Source organism: Schistocerca cancellata, chromosome 5 (assembly GCF_023864275.1).
Source record: "Schistocerca cancellata isolate TAMUIC-IGC-003103 chromosome 5, iqSchCanc2.1, whole genome shotgun sequence".
NCBI classification, from domain to species: Eukaryota; Metazoa; Arthropoda; class Insecta; order Orthoptera; family Acrididae; genus Schistocerca; species Schistocerca cancellata.
The window spans coordinates 428,019,234-428,037,060 of NC_064630.1; the positions used below are offsets into that span (position 1 = coordinate 428,019,234).

General features: G+C 36.7%; 1 protein-coding gene across 1 annotated transcript in view; it reads right to left on the bottom strand.

Moving 5' to 3' along the window:
* The window catches only part of LOC126188861 (E3 ubiquitin-protein ligase NRDP1), a 60,169-nt gene that overhangs the window by 20,350 nt on the left and 21,992 nt on the right, over positions 1-17,827 (bottom strand). Inside the window, exons 4-5 of the mRNA XM_049930506.1 lie at positions 15,622-15,910; positions 7,065-7,220 (exon numbers count right to left, since the gene is read on the bottom strand). Coding sequence (XP_049786463.1) covers positions 7,065-7,220; positions 15,622-15,910 — 445 coding nt within the window. The remainder of the gene's footprint in view (positions 1-7,064; positions 7,221-15,621; positions 15,911-17,827) is intronic.

The following is a 17,827-nucleotide window of genomic DNA, read 5'->3' on the forward strand; positions in this document are numbered from 1 at the left end:
CCCCCCCCCCCCCAGCTAAATGAGTTGGTATTCTGTCAATTCTTGGAGCAGTAAACTTTATTACAACAGCAATTAATATATGATCAGAAAGTATAACTTTAGACCAAACACCCTTATTTGTTTGGTCTGTAGCCATTACAGCCCTCCTCCTCCTCCTCCTCCTCCTCCTCCTCCTCCTCCTCCTCCTCCTCCTCCCCCCCTTAGGAGCTTTCTCAAACAGTTTTAAAAAGACTGTAAAGAGTGGAATGGGTTTGACACTGAAGATGGCTCAATTATCTCTAGCTGCTTTGTTCATTTACAACTTCCAGAAGCCAATAAACAAGTTTATCCACTTTCAGAATCATACAATACAGTTCTACAGTCTCCTACACTACACAAAATGTGTTCATATAAAAAATTTGAAAAGCTGTTTCAGTAAGCAGCACTCCGTACATAGCTGGGTGTTACCACAGCATATTTAAGTCTGTCAGACATGTGACATGAGTCACTGACTGATTACAATGGTAACTTGAGGATAATCATTTCAAGTCAGTGTAAGTTTATGCCAGAAACACCATCATAGTCAGCAGAAGTACTCCTTTTTAGTACTCTGGTTAATTTTTTAATCTTATTATGGGTTGTATTTTTCATACAATAATGTCTGCAGAAGTAAATCTAATGCCTGTGTGCTTCGTTGTGTATTAGTGGGTGGCACATTTTCTGCCACTGTGAGGAAGTAATCACTGAATTTGCTGGCTAATGATTTGAAAGCATTACCATTTCTGCCAAAGCTACTTTTGGTGGGCTCAATTTCATTTGGTTTCTTTTATTTTGTCATTTGTCTCAATCTTGCGGTGTTTTATTTTTGAGCATAGTGCACGAGTTTCACTTCTTAACAACAGACTGGAGGCTTTTACAAAACGGATTTTCAATTCATCACTGCAGCTCGTTCTCTTAATTAGGTAAAGCTCTCTCTTCCTAACACAAAGCACTTTAATCCCATGAGCTATCCATTACTGCTTCAGCTCCAATTTACCCTTATTTGTTTCAGGGGGACAGGAGGTGAAAAAACACTATCTGAACATGTTTAAGAAAGAGCTAAATTTATGTCTGCACTGTCTGCTTTGTAAATTTCTCTCCAGGATTCTTTCAATAATTACTTTGTAATCACTGACAAAGTCTGATTTATTGCAAACTACTCTGTATACTTTACTATAAGATTTGACCAGCATGGTCAGATAAATCAGGGGTTTCACAGCAAAATCACTAGAAGAGGTTGGTTGCATCTCACTGATCTCAATCTATTGTAGAATTATGAAACATTGTGTGTTCATGCATGATAACTTTTCTGGAGGCCAAATAACTCATTATGAACCAACTTGGTTTCCACAAACACCAACTATGTAAAATCCAGTTTGCTTGTTCATTTACAGCTTCCAGAAGCCAATAAACACAATATAGTTCTGCACTGTCCTACAGTACACAAAATGTGTTCATATAAAAAAAAAATGAAAAGTTGCTTGAGTAAGCAGCACTCCATACATTGTTCTGTATCTGGAGGCATGATCATGTAAAGTAGCATTCAGTGTACCTCGAGGTAGGACTGATATTATTCATGAAATTTATAAATAATCTGGCAATAATGTCTGTAAATCTATGAGGTTATCAACAAAGGATATTTGTGTGACATTGTTAAAAAATTGTTATAAAATACAGGATCTGATGCAAGACTGGCAGCTTACCCTCAACAAACAAATTTAAATTAATGAGCTGAAATTTATGAAAAAATCCCCAGTATTGTTCAATTCCACTTGGTAATTACTCACATAAATTCATAACGGGGTAGTACATTCATACATAACTGGTTTACAGGTTTGAGCAATGCATATTTTTCAGTAAGCAATCTATGGAGAAATAAATATTTGTCTTCCTCTGGAACCTGCAAGGATTCCTTCTTATTTACTCGAACTAACACTTCTGTGTCTCCCTTTGTATAGATGTAGCATTAAGCTTGACATCATTTCCTAATGCATTTATATCAGGTAAAACCAGTGGTACCATAATGTAGCAGCCCAGCTTGCTCCCTTGTATTTGTGATGGTATATCTGATTACCTTTTAAAATAATATCTGCCACCAAGTATCTTGTCCTCTGTCAGATATAAGAAACTGCTTTTTACTTCAGCAAACTTCCCAAAAATTTTCAAGGCAGCAAAAGTTGTTCCACTCTCTAAAAAAAGGTGAAATGAGTGATGTTAATAAGTAGAGACCCATTTTCATCTTATATCAAACATATGAACAGTTCTTGCAGAAAACATTATGTAGCCATATCTCAAAGTTCCAGGCAAGAAACTACTTATCAGGTCTTCAACAGCTGAGCTTTTGGAAAGTGATGCCAATAAATGAGCTCTTGTACCTATTGTTAAATGAATTATGCACTGCAATTAATCCAACACAAAAAAAAAGAATGTAATTCAAGGCCTGAAACAGAGCTCTGATCCGTCAATCATACATCACTTTTGGGGAACTGCTACAGTGTGGAAATAATGGTAAATGCAATACAGGTATGGATTATGTATCACTGAAAGTGTGCAAAGAATTGTGGTGATCACACAAAATAGTGAAAACCACACTGCCAAAGAAGTAGTTGGATGCGGTATTCCTCAAGATTTCGCACTTTGACAACTTGGGTTTATTATACTTGTTACTTATATATACCAAAGTGTTTATGGCAGTCGATCAATAGTGTCTGCTGTTGATACCAATATACTGCTTTTAAACAACTATGCTCATTACTTCAATATGAACTGCATATTTCCTTTTTACTGATGATATCATTAGCATCAGATAATGCCAGAATTGGAAAACCTCAATAAATTTAAACAATCCCAAAATTTGTTGGTGTGAGTATTGGGGACTACTACAGTGGACATGGTAGGAAAGTCAAGACAGACTAAGTATATTACATTATGCATTTAGTATTCTCTAGAAAGTTTGAAACAATAAAATTGGAATATTTTGTGCTTTTACACTCTCTAGTTCATATTATATTCTCTTTTGGGATATCTTGCATAAGCAGCCATTTACTATCTTTAGCGTAATGGAGTAAAAATCTATCTGTGCTACCGCTAAACTTCTCACCCAGGATCTACATTATTACCAATACAATAAACATACACCCACAAAACAACATGCTACATTCTCAAATTTCTGCATTTATTTAAAAATTGAAGCAGCCTAACATAGACTTACCATTCCAATGATGTATTTTTAGTTAAGTAACAACTCTGAATAAGTCACAGCAGTGCAAGACATACAAACATAATTGTGTATCACACAAACAGGAATCCATATGTTAAACATAAAGGACTATCAATTAGCAGACCTATTTCCATAGAAAAAAATGGAAAAAAGAGGAGTTCTCATGAATGTTAAAAATAACACGAAGTTCAAGTCTATTGTATCCATTTGTTTCAGCTTAGATCGATAACTGGAAGCTAGTGTTTGTGAGTTGCTGATATCTTTGAGTCATTTATAAGTATAGATCCCCACGGGGAAATTTTTGCACATTTTTAAGGAAAAAGGAGTCATTATTATGTCACCTAGCAGACAAAAGAAAGCAAATGACAGTCTAGGGAGAATTTGATGTTAAATTTCTGAAAGATCCTGATAAAAGAAATAATTTACAAACTTTATTTAACATTTATAATCTGAATTCTGTTGTTAATTTTCCCACCGGAATTATACAGGGCAGCAATGCATTAATATACAACATACTGCACTGCTGAAGGCATCATGGGAAGGTTTCCATAATACGTTTTAATGTATCTTGTGGAATAGCACTTATTTCATGGCAAATGGCACACGTAAGTTCATTGGTTGTCTGCATAAGATTGACAAAGGCCCTTTACATACCCCACAGGAGGAAATCCAGAGCTGTTAAATCTGCGAAACAGGATGGCCAACTCACCTTGCAAAAGTGGGGATATCACACAGTTTGGAAACATTTGTTGGAGTATGCTGTGTGAGCCATCACCTTATCCTCCTGAAAACGAATGTTATTCAGCAACCCTCTTGCCCGCAATTCCAGAATGAAGAAATTCTGGAATGTTTTGCACGAGCAATGGCATCCACATCCAGTGTCATCCCCAAGAAAATAGGGACAAATAATCACACACACACACACACACACACACACACGCACGCACGCACGCACGCACGCACGCACGCGAGCGCGCGCGCGCGCGCCATCTATACAGTATACTACAACTTTTGGACTCAACTGGGGCTTTTAAAGGAAACATCATCAGTGTTCCTGAAATCAATGGGTTGTTAACATATCTAGTCATGAAAAAGTTTGTTTAATTGGACATAAGCAGTTGCTGGAGAAATAGTGGTTCTCTGTTAAACAACAGCAAGAATGTAAGTGTAGTTGGCAAGTGTTTTATCCATCATTGTCTCAACTCTTTAGCCAACTATAGTTAACGCAGCTGAAACTTCAAGTCATCCAGTATACTATGAATGCTACTACTAAGCTAGGTAACAGATGGACTGCTTCCTGAAAGTCATCTTCAGAGAGGCAAAGAGTAAGATAATAAAAGTATTATTCTGTTGGATCTTAATACCTGCTAAAGATATTGCTTTCCATTATTTACCATGACGTTCCAGAAGAGGCTGAGTAAGACTGGGGACAGACAGACTAGTTATTGTAGGCTTTATGGACTTAGAGTGTGGAGTTGTATTTGCAACAGCTGGTAACAATTATTACCAGTGTTTTTTTTTTTTTTAAAAAAAGTCATTACTTTCAAATATACTTTCAAATATTTCCCACAGCCTACTTCATTTCACCCTTGCGATGCTTTAAAATAGCACATGAAAGGATTGCATTCCAAGATTAAATTTACATCTTTTCCTAGCAGTTGCTTTGTGTTTTTGTATTCACTACCTGGCTTAAACTTTTTTAGGCAATCAAGCCACAATCTGCTATCACAAATGAAGAGGGAGATGTACGGCAATACAGATGTTACAACATTTAAAAGTGTGAAGCTGATCTTAAATATAGATTTAATCCATAAGAAATTGAACATCTCTGTTTCCAACTTCTCTCAAGTTTGAACATAGCAACTGCCTAAGGACTGTCCTATAAACATTTTCTACAGTGCACACACATGATTCTACTGACAGCTAAAAAAGGTAGGTAGATAGAAAATACTAGAACTCTATGTATTCATGACACAGAACTTTGTTTTAAATTAACAGAATCATACATAGCAAGAAATAATTAGGTTGTCCCGTGAACTCAGCACAGTGAAAGTATTTTACAATCAGTTCTATTAAGCTGCCTTTAAGTTTTCTGCATTGGCTAGGGCTGGGGGATACTACTTTGCCTTTCAAAGGTTAATTGTGCCCTCTTTGAGGTTACACTAACAAAAAGTGGTGAATGCATTTTTTCCTGTGATAATCTTTTTGAATGCTGCTGAACCTCTCAAGCTGAGACAGAGCACAAGTGCAGATTGGTGAAGGATGGGAAGGAAACTGGTCTTGTCATTTACACAGGAGCTTTCTTGTTATTCATCTTAAAGAGCTTTACAAAAACTACAGACACCGAATTGTAGTTTGACCTGCTGTTGTTTCAAATGCTCATTAGATTGCAATAAGAGAAATAACATACTTACACACCTTGATGTGACTATAAGTTACTGTTCTCTAATTTCACATCTTTATAGGAAGCTTTTTAGGGTAGTGTTGACTTGCTGTATGGAAAGAATAACTTCATAACAAGATGCAGAAAGACATTAAAAAAAAGGGGGCGGGCAAGATACAGCAGTTTACAAACTTATAGTCTTCGACATTTTTGCTGTCAGCAGACACCTGTTGTGCACTGTCTTTTGCTGTTGTAAATAGTGCATTTTCTTTGTGTTATTTTCTTATTTATGTTTTACAGTTGCAGTATTATTCTGCAGTAGCAGGATGAAGATATTCTTTGTTATAGAGTACCAAGCCTTACCATACAAAATTACAAAAAATTTAACTGAAAACAAGAACAATGAAAAGTTCCTGGAATTCTAATAATTCAGAAGTTTTTTCTGGGTATTTCCTGGATGAGAAAATTCCCAGGTATTTCCCAGATCTCCTGGGAAGTATACACACTGATCACCACACAAACTTTAAATATTAATGAGCATGCAACGATAATTTTAAAATGTGCTAGAACAGAACTTTAACATGGATTTCTCGCTCATCATGAACAGCTCATGATCGATCAGCTTACCAGCATTAGAGTCCGTGACAAAAAGGCTCAGTTCAGGGGGCCAATAACAATTTACAGTTTTTTGAACACTAGTCCACTGTTCATACAGATATTAATGGAAAGCTGTACTTAAAAATTAAGCATGTCTTTGAGACAATGACCAATAACTAAACTGGCACCTCCCGCAAACTGAAATGATCAATTAACAGCGTACAACAGTTTTCCTAAATAAAGGGAAAATTATTTTTAAAAAATCCCAAATTATTATGAATACAATGAAAACTTAGTCAAAATATCCTCTGAATGAAGACATTAGACTTGATGGCATTTGGTGTGGACACTGGATTTCTTACCCTTCCCTTCTCTCTCAAAGAAGAAAAATACCAACAAAAGATAAAATGCTTCACTTCTCATACACACATCACAATCACCAATAGTTAAACATGTGACATACCAGACATGCAAGTTGTTAAAAGGTGACCATTTGAAAGGCTTGTACAAGTGAACCACAGACATTTGTTCCCTACCATATGAAAAGTGTCCATATATGGCACACAGATAAAAATGGGTTCTCATTTAAGGAGAAAAGAATAATTTAGAAAATACTGGCAGCCTTCATGTGCAGTTATCCATATTTCTGTAATTAGCACATAGCCAGCTGAAGAGAGAAAACTAAATGTTTGAATCTACAATATATTTTAGAGGCTACTGACATCATTCTTATAAAGAGCTTACAAGATTTAATACAAGCATACACAAACTGCAGAGAGTATTAACCGCAGAACTTATGTGGTAGTATCAAATACTTGTATGTCTCATGTTTAGACATCTTATTACCTGCAAAACATCATCAGGGGTTGAAATCATTCCACCCCATCTAGTTACTCTTGCTCTTGTCAAGGAATTGGACCACCTCAACACTTCATCTCTTTCCATTTGGTCTGCTATAGCTCTCATTGCTGGATTGGATATACGCATTGCTCGCATAAAATCCTGAAAGAATGTCTCTAATCATTCTTTTTGAAGACACTGCTCAGGAGACAAGGACCATTCGATAAATAACAAGAAAAGTTGTATAAAAAACTACAAAACTTCAACAAAGTTTGGGCTTCGTTGTTATTTTTTGATGGTGTCTTAGAACTATTACCAGAAGGGGTTGGCACACCTGTCTAGCGAATGGGATATTGAAAATCAGTAAAACAAGATGGCACCACCCTTGCACGTTTGCACCAAAGTGGAGCAGTGGAGGGGTCATTAGATTTCCGTTAGCTGAACGGTTGAAACCAATCAAGATTCACCATCGTGTGGCAGTGCAATATGTTGAAACTTGTTTGAGTCAAACACAAGAGTATGACTGGGCAGATAAATTCAAACAGGTTGTAACAAGTGTTGAATATTTGCCGGGTCCAGAAAGTTCTTTCTGTGCAGTCACAGAGAACAACATTGGCAGAATTGATATGAGAAAACAGGCATATTACAGCGAGTGATATTGCAGCAACAATGAACATTACTGTCAGATCAGCCCACCACACTGTTTATGATGTACTGACTTTCAATACTGTGCATGTGAGATGGTTTCCAAAACATCTGATATCAAAACGAGCTGTACGTGGGTGTGTGCAGGGAGACGTGAAGTTCACCAGCTTACCTCACCCCTGTATTCATGAGATCTGGCACATTTTAAATTCACTGAAACAAGCTCTTAGTGGCTCAAGGTACAATGATGGTGAGGTCTAGGCAGTAATGCATAACTGGTTACGCACACACTCCCCAAGAATTCTGTGCATGCAGAATTGAGAATCTTGTCCAGCACTGGTATAAGTGCACAGAAGTTCAGGGGGATTGTGTTGAAAAAATTAGTGTTGTATCCCATTCTTTTAACATATTCTTTAAAAAATGGGTTTCTTATTGAATGACCTTATAATAAGACTAGCAAGACTGCAATATTATAATATACCTTATATTTACATGAAGTTGTGGAGTGGCGAAATGAATACTGTACCATACCAGAACCACCAAATAGCCAGTTCTTAAATTAATAACACTTCCATCAAACATAAGGAAAACACATGTCTTATGAAATTATTTCCAAATACAAAATAATAAACAATATTATACATCTCCTACATAATATTATACATCTCATCTTTTCATGGTCAAACTCAGTTTCCTAGAACTGATAATTCGTTGTCTGTTATCAAATTATTTTCATTTTCACATTCAGTGTCCTAGCATGTAAGCAAACTTTAGGTGATGTTTACATCCTTCATGTATCTTTGTTTCTCTTTTTATTGTGTGAATTCTGTGACACTTTATTCACACTTTTATCCTAAACACAACATATTTCTATCAACTGAAAATATTATTTTCAAATCTTAGCTGAGAATTTTATTTTTTTTACTACAGCTTTCCTGTCTCTAAATCTAAGTATAATATTATTAATCTCCTGTCTATAATGTGCCAGCCAAGACACATGGAAATACTGTGGGCACAAATATTTGAATTCCAACAATGAATTCTCTTTATGATGTGCTACATGATTCACAGTCAATGTTAAAATGGCAGCTCAACCACTTACTTAGTGTAAAAAACTGTAGAATTTATACATTTTGAAGCTCAAGCCTTCATCACCAGAATAATCATACAAGACTCTTTAAAACTGACCAATATAAAATGTAAACAAGAAAAATAAAAGTAATAATAAAATAACATGGCTACTTTCCTTCCACCCTGTCCTCTTAAGATTTAAATTCACATTGCCATCAACTGGTAAAATACATTAAAACAGAACATCTGTTGTCCTGGGTACTGGCAACATCACAATAACAGCAATATGCATATATAGCCAGTGTATTTTCCTGAATGCCACATCCTGGAGGCAAACTCGTAACTAATACAAGTGAGCACTTCGTGAATGTAAACATGAAATCCAAAGAGAACACCAAAGAAACAAAGATGTACGACTATGTTGGTAATCCAGAAATTTAAATCTCATCTGTGAAGTCAATAATTAATAGATATTAAACAAGATCTGAAAAGTTTCTGTTTGGATTTTATGTTTACAATCGCGAACTGCTCATGTGTGTTACTTCTATGTTTGCCTGCGGGAGGTGGCCTTCAGGAAAAAACACTGGCTGTGTATGCGTAGTGCTGTTACTGTGACTCAGCCAGTATCCAGGATAACACATGGAATTCCATTTCAATCTACTTTTATCGGCTGAAAGTGATCCGAATGTGCATCTTGAGAGGACATGGCTGCAACGGAAGTAGCCACATTATTTTATTATTGCTGTTATTGTTCTCGATGGTTTTTTACACGGTACCAACACATTAATGCGACCACCGCCTATGTTTGAAGTCAATGTGTAATATCCATTCACAGACAGAAGATGGCAACATTAGCAACAGATGGTATATAAAGCATGTACAAAGAATGCAAAAAACGGTCATTGTCGTAATGCGGAAATGGAGTGATTTATCTAACATCCAAAAGATCATAATCATTAGCTTTAAATGAGTCCTAGGGTGGATGCTTTTCCATTGTTTGTAAACCATTCTTGTTTTGCCATAGTTAAAGTATACTAAGCGTAGAGAACCAGCCCTATCCAAAACTGGAGGCGGGGAAACTGTGGTGCACCACAGGGAATAAATGACAGGGGTGAACAACAGCTGTCGAGACGTGTACGCACAAGTAGATGTACAAATGTTAAACATTTGACCACCCAAATGAACAAAGGGGCTACTAACAGTGTCTCCTCAATGACCATTCTGCGGACTCTACTGCGTATGGGCCTCTGGAGCACATGCCCAACTGCTGTTCACTGGTGATGAAGGCTCGTATTTGCATGCCAATACCACAATTGGATATCCATTGAGTTACAATAGGTGGCCTTTTAGGATTTTAGGCTCCACTGGCATGAAATGTCTGAGAACAACCACCCTGCAATAATTGTCAGAAGCATCCACACCTGAAGATGGAACATTATGGTCTGTGGAATGCTTTCATGCCATTCCATGGGTTATGACATCACTCTTGAAGGCAAAAACGAAGAACAAGTATGCCTCCATCCTTGAGGGCCATGTCGAACACTACATGCACATTGTTTTTCCTCAGCACAATGGCATCTACCAGCAGGACAATGCAATGTGTCGAACAGCACACAGTGTACATGCGTAGTTCAAAGAGCACCAGGATGAGTTTACCATACTCCCCTGGCCAGCAACTCCCCCAATTTAAACACTATCGAGAATCAGTGGGACCACCTCAATCATGCCGTGGGTCCTCAATCAAGAAACCTAGTGCAGCTGGCCATGCCACTAGTCAGCACAACTTCACACCTCTGTTCGTACCTTCCAGAACCTCACTTACGCTCTTCCTGCATATGTCACAGCAGTTTGCACTGAAAAGGTGGTTATTCAGCCTTTCGGCATGTGGTCACATTACTGTGATTGGACAGTTTATATTGGTCACTTTTAGAGATTGCTTTATGGTTATTATGATGGTGCAGGCTTAACTTTTGAAATATGTAAATTTCGGTGTTTCTTTTTTAACCCTGTAAACAGGCAGCTGGACCAAATTTTAACAGTGATTTTTATAACAATGACCTCATAAGCATTATGGATGAAATAAAAGGGTAACAGTTGATGCCAATGTTACAATTCCATTTTTAAATTCATATTTTATTTTTTCTGAGAGAAATATTTATTGAAGCCTACCTTACAGGCAGTTCAGGAGTTATGCTGTGAAAAATTTATCAGTATTCTATCATTCAACAATTTAGGCATTTTTCAAACAGCTGAAGTGCACCTACGTTTAGAAGTTTGAAATTTTTATTTATTTATTTATTTATTTATTTATTTATTTATTTACACGTCTAGTTTGGTAGGACCAAATTGGGGAGCAAATCTCCAAGGTTATGGAACGTCTCAAGTACATGAAATTACAACATAAAAGTTATAACACACAAAATGTTTATGAACCCAAAAAAAGTCAAGCCATAAGGTTAAGTAGATGCAATCAACATTTTATAAGATTAGAATCAGCTTAATTTTTCAAGGAACTCCTCAACAGAATAGAGGGAACGACTCATGAGGAAACTCTTCAGTTTTGATTTGAAAGCGTATGGATTACTACTAAGATATTTGAACTCTTGTGGTAGCTTATTGAAAATTGTGCAGCAGTATACTGCAGACCTTTCCGCATAAGAGTTAAGGAAGTCTGATCCAAATGCAGGTTTGATTTCTGCCAAGTATTAACTGAGTGAAAACTGATAATTCTTGGGAATAAGCTAATATTTCTATGACATATGCAAATGAAGGTCAACAAAGCAGACTAATTTTAATGTAAAACGATCACTTACTTCGGGCCCCATTCGAAAAGTAAAAATGGCAGCATTAAGCCTCTGAACAAGATCCTGAATGTGGGCTTCCCAACGACAGCTTACTATCTATCTGAACACCCAGAAATTTGAACTGTTCAGTTTCGCTAATCATATGCCCATTCTGTGAAATTAAAATGTCGGGTTTTGTTGAATCATGTGTTAGAAACTGTAAAAACAGAATCTTGTTGTGATTTAGCATTAGTTCGTTTTCTACAATCCATAACTTATGAACTGCACTGTTTCAAACAGAGCCCATGCTGCACACAACAAACTTGCCAGTGCCATCAGCAAACTGAAATATTTTAGAATTAGCCATAATACTAGAAGGCATATTGTTTATATAAATACAGAACAGTAATGGCCCCAACACTGATCCATGGGGCATCCCCCGCAATTTGACCATACCCCACTCAGACCTCACATCACAGCCATTCTTGGAGCACCACTTTGTGATCAACACAAACACCTTAGTTAAATCAAAAAATGTGCCTAGTGTTCAAAACCTTTTGTTTAACCCATCCAGTACCTCACAGTGAAAAGAATATAGCATTTTCAGTTGTTAAATGACTACTGAAGCTGAACTATACATTTGATAGCAAATTACGTGATATAAAATGATCAATTATCCTTGCATACACAGCCTTTTCAATAACTTTAGCAAACACTGATGGCATAGAAATAACTCCAAAATTTTCTATATTATCCCTTTCTTCCTTTTTATAATGCCACTTTACTACTGAGTAGTTTAATCATTCAGGAAACTGACAATTCCTAAAGCAAAAATTACAAAAATGGCTAAGTACAGGGCTAACATGTGCAGCACAGTACTTCAATATTCTGCTAGGCACTCCATTATATCCACGAGCATCCTTAGTCTTCAGTGATTTAATTATTGACTCAATATCCCCCTTGTCAGTATCACAGAGGAGTATTTCAGCCATCAGTCTCAGAATGGCATTTTCCAAGAGAATTATATGATTCCCTGTAGAAACTAAACTTTTATTTAATTCACCAGCAATGCTCAGAAAATGGTTGTTTAATACTGTACATATATCTGAAGGGCTACTGTAGCTTGATTGTGACTACTTCTAACATTTTGATGTAATACCTGCTTTGTTCCACATGATATCCTTGTCCCACTAGTCAGCCACCCAGGCTGCCATTTACTGTTAGTACCCCATTTAGAGCGTTCTAATGGAAATCAAATCTCAAAGAGCATGAGAACTGAGTTACCGGCAGTATAAACATCCTGCCACTCTTGTTCCTTATCAAGGTTTAAAAAACTCTTGACTGCCATTGGATTAACTTTCCTACATGGTTTGTAATAGTATGCAACATTTGTTTGAGTACAAAAGCCTTTTAGTGTTAAAATTTGTGCATCAAGGTCTGAAAGGCCATTCACCCTTTTACTAAGAGAATGCCCATCTAGTAACGAAGAATGAATAAAAATATTGTCTATGGCTGTGCTACTGTTCTCCTGCCTGCACCCTAGATGGAAAAAACACATCCTGCATCAGATCATATGAGTTTAGGAGATCTGCCAACATCCTTTTTATTGCACAATCACATACAAAATTAATATTGAATACACCACATATAACTAATTTCTGTTACTTCTTATAAAGTGAACCAAAAACCCTCTACATCTTCAGCAGAAATGCTCTGAAGTCAGAGTTAGTGGACCTATAAACAACAACAACAACAACAATTAGAAGTTTCGTTTCACTAAATTCGACTGTCCCTGCACAACATTCAAATATCTGTCCAGTGCAGTGCCAATGTCTCTGGATTCAAACGGAATATTGATTTTTTAAGTAAATGGCCACTCCCCACTCCACAAGGAACTCTTTGAAAAACAGTCAGCTAATCTGTATTCTGGTAAAGGAAGCCTCTGAAGTATCAATTTATTTAAGTGGTACTCTGATAAACCAGTAATGTCAGAGTCAACATACATAAGCAGTTCACTACCTTTATTTCTAATACCTCGTATTTTGATGAAATGTGTTAATTCCTTCTCTACGTGGATTCCTGACCTCCTCTGAAGGTGATTCCTTAGTTAGAGGGACTTCCTTTAAGCAAGTATACCTAACAGCCGACTTCAACCTAAAAAATGTGCAGCTCTATCACCAACTACTACAGGAATTTTTCCGTGAGTGTTCACATCACCGCCCACCACACTGTCCCCTATAAGCTTTGCCAGCCTCCCCTTCCCATACCTATTGAGGTGCAGGCCATGCCTAGTGAAACCCGATCTACTGACACACTCAATTGGCACCAATGCAATGTGACCCATGTCCTCTGTCATCAATGCCTTCTCCAGCCCCATGTTAACATGCCTAACAGCCGATTAAGATGATGCCAATCATGAAGCTGAAACAGTTGCATGAAATGCATATTAGTGCCATCAGTTTGAGTAGCTATCTTTACCAGTGATTTTCTTACAGCCATTTTTTACATAGATGTTGCTACAGCTTATTAAAATTTGCTTCGAGTCCCTGACTAATTACGGTAACTCAAGGGCAATAATCACAATACAATTTAAATACCAAGCTAAAAAACCTTCATAGCAAGAATACCTCCCACTTTTTAATAGTAAAATATTTTTTTTGTAATTTCCAGGTTCAGTCTGAGAAAATAATAATTTTTCATTTGTGAATCACTGGATACTGTAGTAAAGACAATTAATTTGCATTTGTTTATCAGTAGGTGCAATACCCACCTTTTGTGGCAAAGAAGGCTACCACATTCCAGTGAACTGACATGATCTGGAAGTACCTTGTTCAAATCAAGTGGTGGGAAGAGAAGGTCCCTGTGATGCTAATGGAGAGAAGTAAGATATGTGGTAACATACGGTTTCATCCGACATCATATTATTCATCCGTTGGCATTTGTCAGGAACCACTATTTACTCCACAATTTTGTACTTTAAATTTTATTTTCATATATTCCACGGCAGGTTTTTGTTCTGTCATGGTCAGTAGAATCCCACATACTTTGTCCTTTGGGCATCCAAGATTAACTGTTTTCTAAAAGCAGTGGCCCCACCAACCACCACTACCAACATCCCACAAAACATTTCTAGCTGACATTTGACACACAAGCTGCTGCAACAGTATAATCTAGAAAGGCTTGCCCAGGTTGCAAGTCATTCAAAGGGTAAGGTCAGAAGGGTTGTTCCAATGGCTGCTACCACTATGAAGGCCCTGTTATAGCAGTTTCAATGTATCATAATTTCTGCTACGGGTACACTCTGTGAAGTCAATTTTGTCCACTTAAAAGACGTTATTTTGGTTTGGGCTTCTTTTATTGTGACTGTGGAATCTCTCTCTCTCTCTCTCTCTCTCTCTCTCTCTCTCTCTCTCTCTCTCTCTTGTGTAATACTGGTGACACTGTCCCACATTTTGGTTTTAATTAATAATAAACTGATTAATATAAGTTCTTTCAATCACAATCATTAAAGCTATCATCTGTCAGGGAGAAAGCAGTATGATAAAGTTATTCTGAAGATGCATAATTTGACTGCAAAGTAGGGTCTATGTATCAGACCGTACAAATATTATGGATGCAAAAAATACTTTCATGTGACTTCTTTCCCCCCACATCTTAATCCCCTTTTAGCCTATCTATTAGGCAATTGAAATATGTAATCTTTACACTCATTGATGATGACATCAAAATCAGTTATTATTCACCATACACCATTTTTATTAGTTGCACTTAAGATTGTTCGTAAGAAGCAGATTAAAAATAAAAATAGTTTCTGACACTATTAATTAGTATACTTATTTTAAAGTGTGATATAAGAATGGTTGACAGAAAGTAACATATTTTATATGTAAGTGATTGATGCTTTGTACAGGTTATATATGCGAAAAGCTTGAAACGATGAACTGGATTATGCAATTGTTTGAATTTAAAGTGTGACCAATATACAAAATGGAAATATTTATTCAGTTTCAATCTTTCCAAAACATAGTTTAAGCATGAAATATATGATAATTTATGACACATACCTTTAGTAACTGCAGTTCACGCTTTTGTTCATTTATCTGGAAACGTTGCTCAGCCATCTCTTGCTGGAAATCAGTCATTTTTTGCTGCTGTGAGTGGATCAATGCACGCAGTTCTCTCACACAGTTGTGCTCCTTTAATTCATCCTTAGGAATTACCAGGCCACAGCCTTGTTCACATGTTACTGGTCGTTTTGGATTATGTTCACATTCTTCCAAATGTGATGATAAAGAGTCCAGTTTCATTACTGATGTGCAGCCATAGCTTGCATTATCACATGTTATATATAACCTGAAATAAAATTGACCCATAATGGATTACTTGCAATGGAAGTAACATTACCCCCACTTAAATTTTATTTTTCTCACTTGCATCTTTATTCTTTAACCTATACTTCAGTCTCCACAGGTAAGTTTGTTACCATACTCTTCAACATGAAACACATATTTAAGCTGTGACAGCAATTACAGAAACCTTTCAACCATTCATGTCTCAATGTAATCTCAAGTAATATGCAAAGAATATTTACTGGACCATTTGTATTGCTTAAAAATTTCCTCTTTAATTGTTACTCACTAATTACCTAAACCTAGCCTCCCACATACTGTATAAAATAAGTAACTTCTCTAACCCTGCACTGTTGAGAAAATGCAACCTGCTGGCACTACCATATTCTAGATTTTAGCTGTTTTGACCATTAAAAGTGATTCTGCAGCTCTCCTACTCATAAAATTTACCATTGCACTGTAAATGAGTCAGCAGTTCATTACTGGCAACAGCAACTGTGTCAAAAACTCTACTACAGACTAAGTATGGTTCCACCTAGCCATTCTAGCTATGTCCACCACAAATAACCTCAGATATTATCTAACATTTGTTATAACAGTGTTTCTCTACCTGAAAAAATCTTTTTTCTGCAAATAAAGTGTTGGGTAATCAAATAAGTTATTATATCTAAAGAAGAAACCTTCCAGTAAAGAGGCTCCCAACTGATGCTGAATTTTATGCAGAAGACCTGGGTAGAGGAAAGAAGTGACAATGCATAACATTTATGAGACATGTAGACCACTGGGAAACAAATACATTTCCAGAAGTAAACAAACCAATCAGAAACTGGAAATCAGAATAATAATTGTAACTTAATACAGATTTCGCCTGACATACTGAATAAATATGACATTTTATCTGCAGATCATTAAACATGAAAGCTTCTTACTATGTATGGTATTGTTAACCAAAGAGCTGCCATCAAAAGACTATACATGACACACAATGTAGGAGGGGATTGTAATTATAATATGACAGCTGATTTGGCATATGTGTGACCTAGCATGTGAATGATCCACTAAGACATCGAATAATGCAGTTGAAGACAGCAAATGGTAACAGAGAAATTTTGCACAGTCTGAAAAGGTTGCTGGGAAGTTCTCACAAAACACATACTATACCAATTATGTTTCACTTTGCAAGGTAACATCAAAAAGGAAACTCAGAATAAGGTGCAACAAACATGGAGACAAATCTCCACAACGTCAGTACCCAAACTTCATAGAGAACTAATACTGATTGAGGCTAGCCACATCTATGGTTTCAGTGATGAAGAATGAGAGCACAGTCAGTAGCTCTAATAAATAAAGTGTACAACTTTGCTTCTGCCATTTACCAATAGGTCGAGACAATGGTAAGTAGCAGTTGAAAGAAACAGATCGCACACGTCAGGCAGATAGCTTGGACCTCGGTCAACATAACCTCATTCAAACATTTGTCAATTTGTGTCTGCATTATAAAGTTGTTCTTGATTGAAAATGTCAGTTTACAAGCCTAATTCTCATCATCTGCAGGAGGTGTTAGTGTTTTGTTTCAATATGAAGAAAACAGTGGCCGAGTCTCATCGAGTGCTCTCAAGTACGTATGGTAAGGACGCTATTAGCGAAAGAATGTGTCATGAGTGGTTTCAACATTTCCAGAACTGTGATTTTAACATCTTATACCAGCACAATGGTGGAAGAGAGAATGTTTTCGAAGATGTAGAATTGGAGACATTGCTGAGGAAAGACTCACCTCAAACTCAAGAAGAATTGGCACGATTAGTGGGAGTGACTCAGCAAGCCATTTCAAAACATCTCAAAGTTATGGGCATGATTCAGAAAGAAGGAACTTCGGTCCCATGTGAGCTGAAACCAAGAGACGTTGATCAGCGTTTGTATG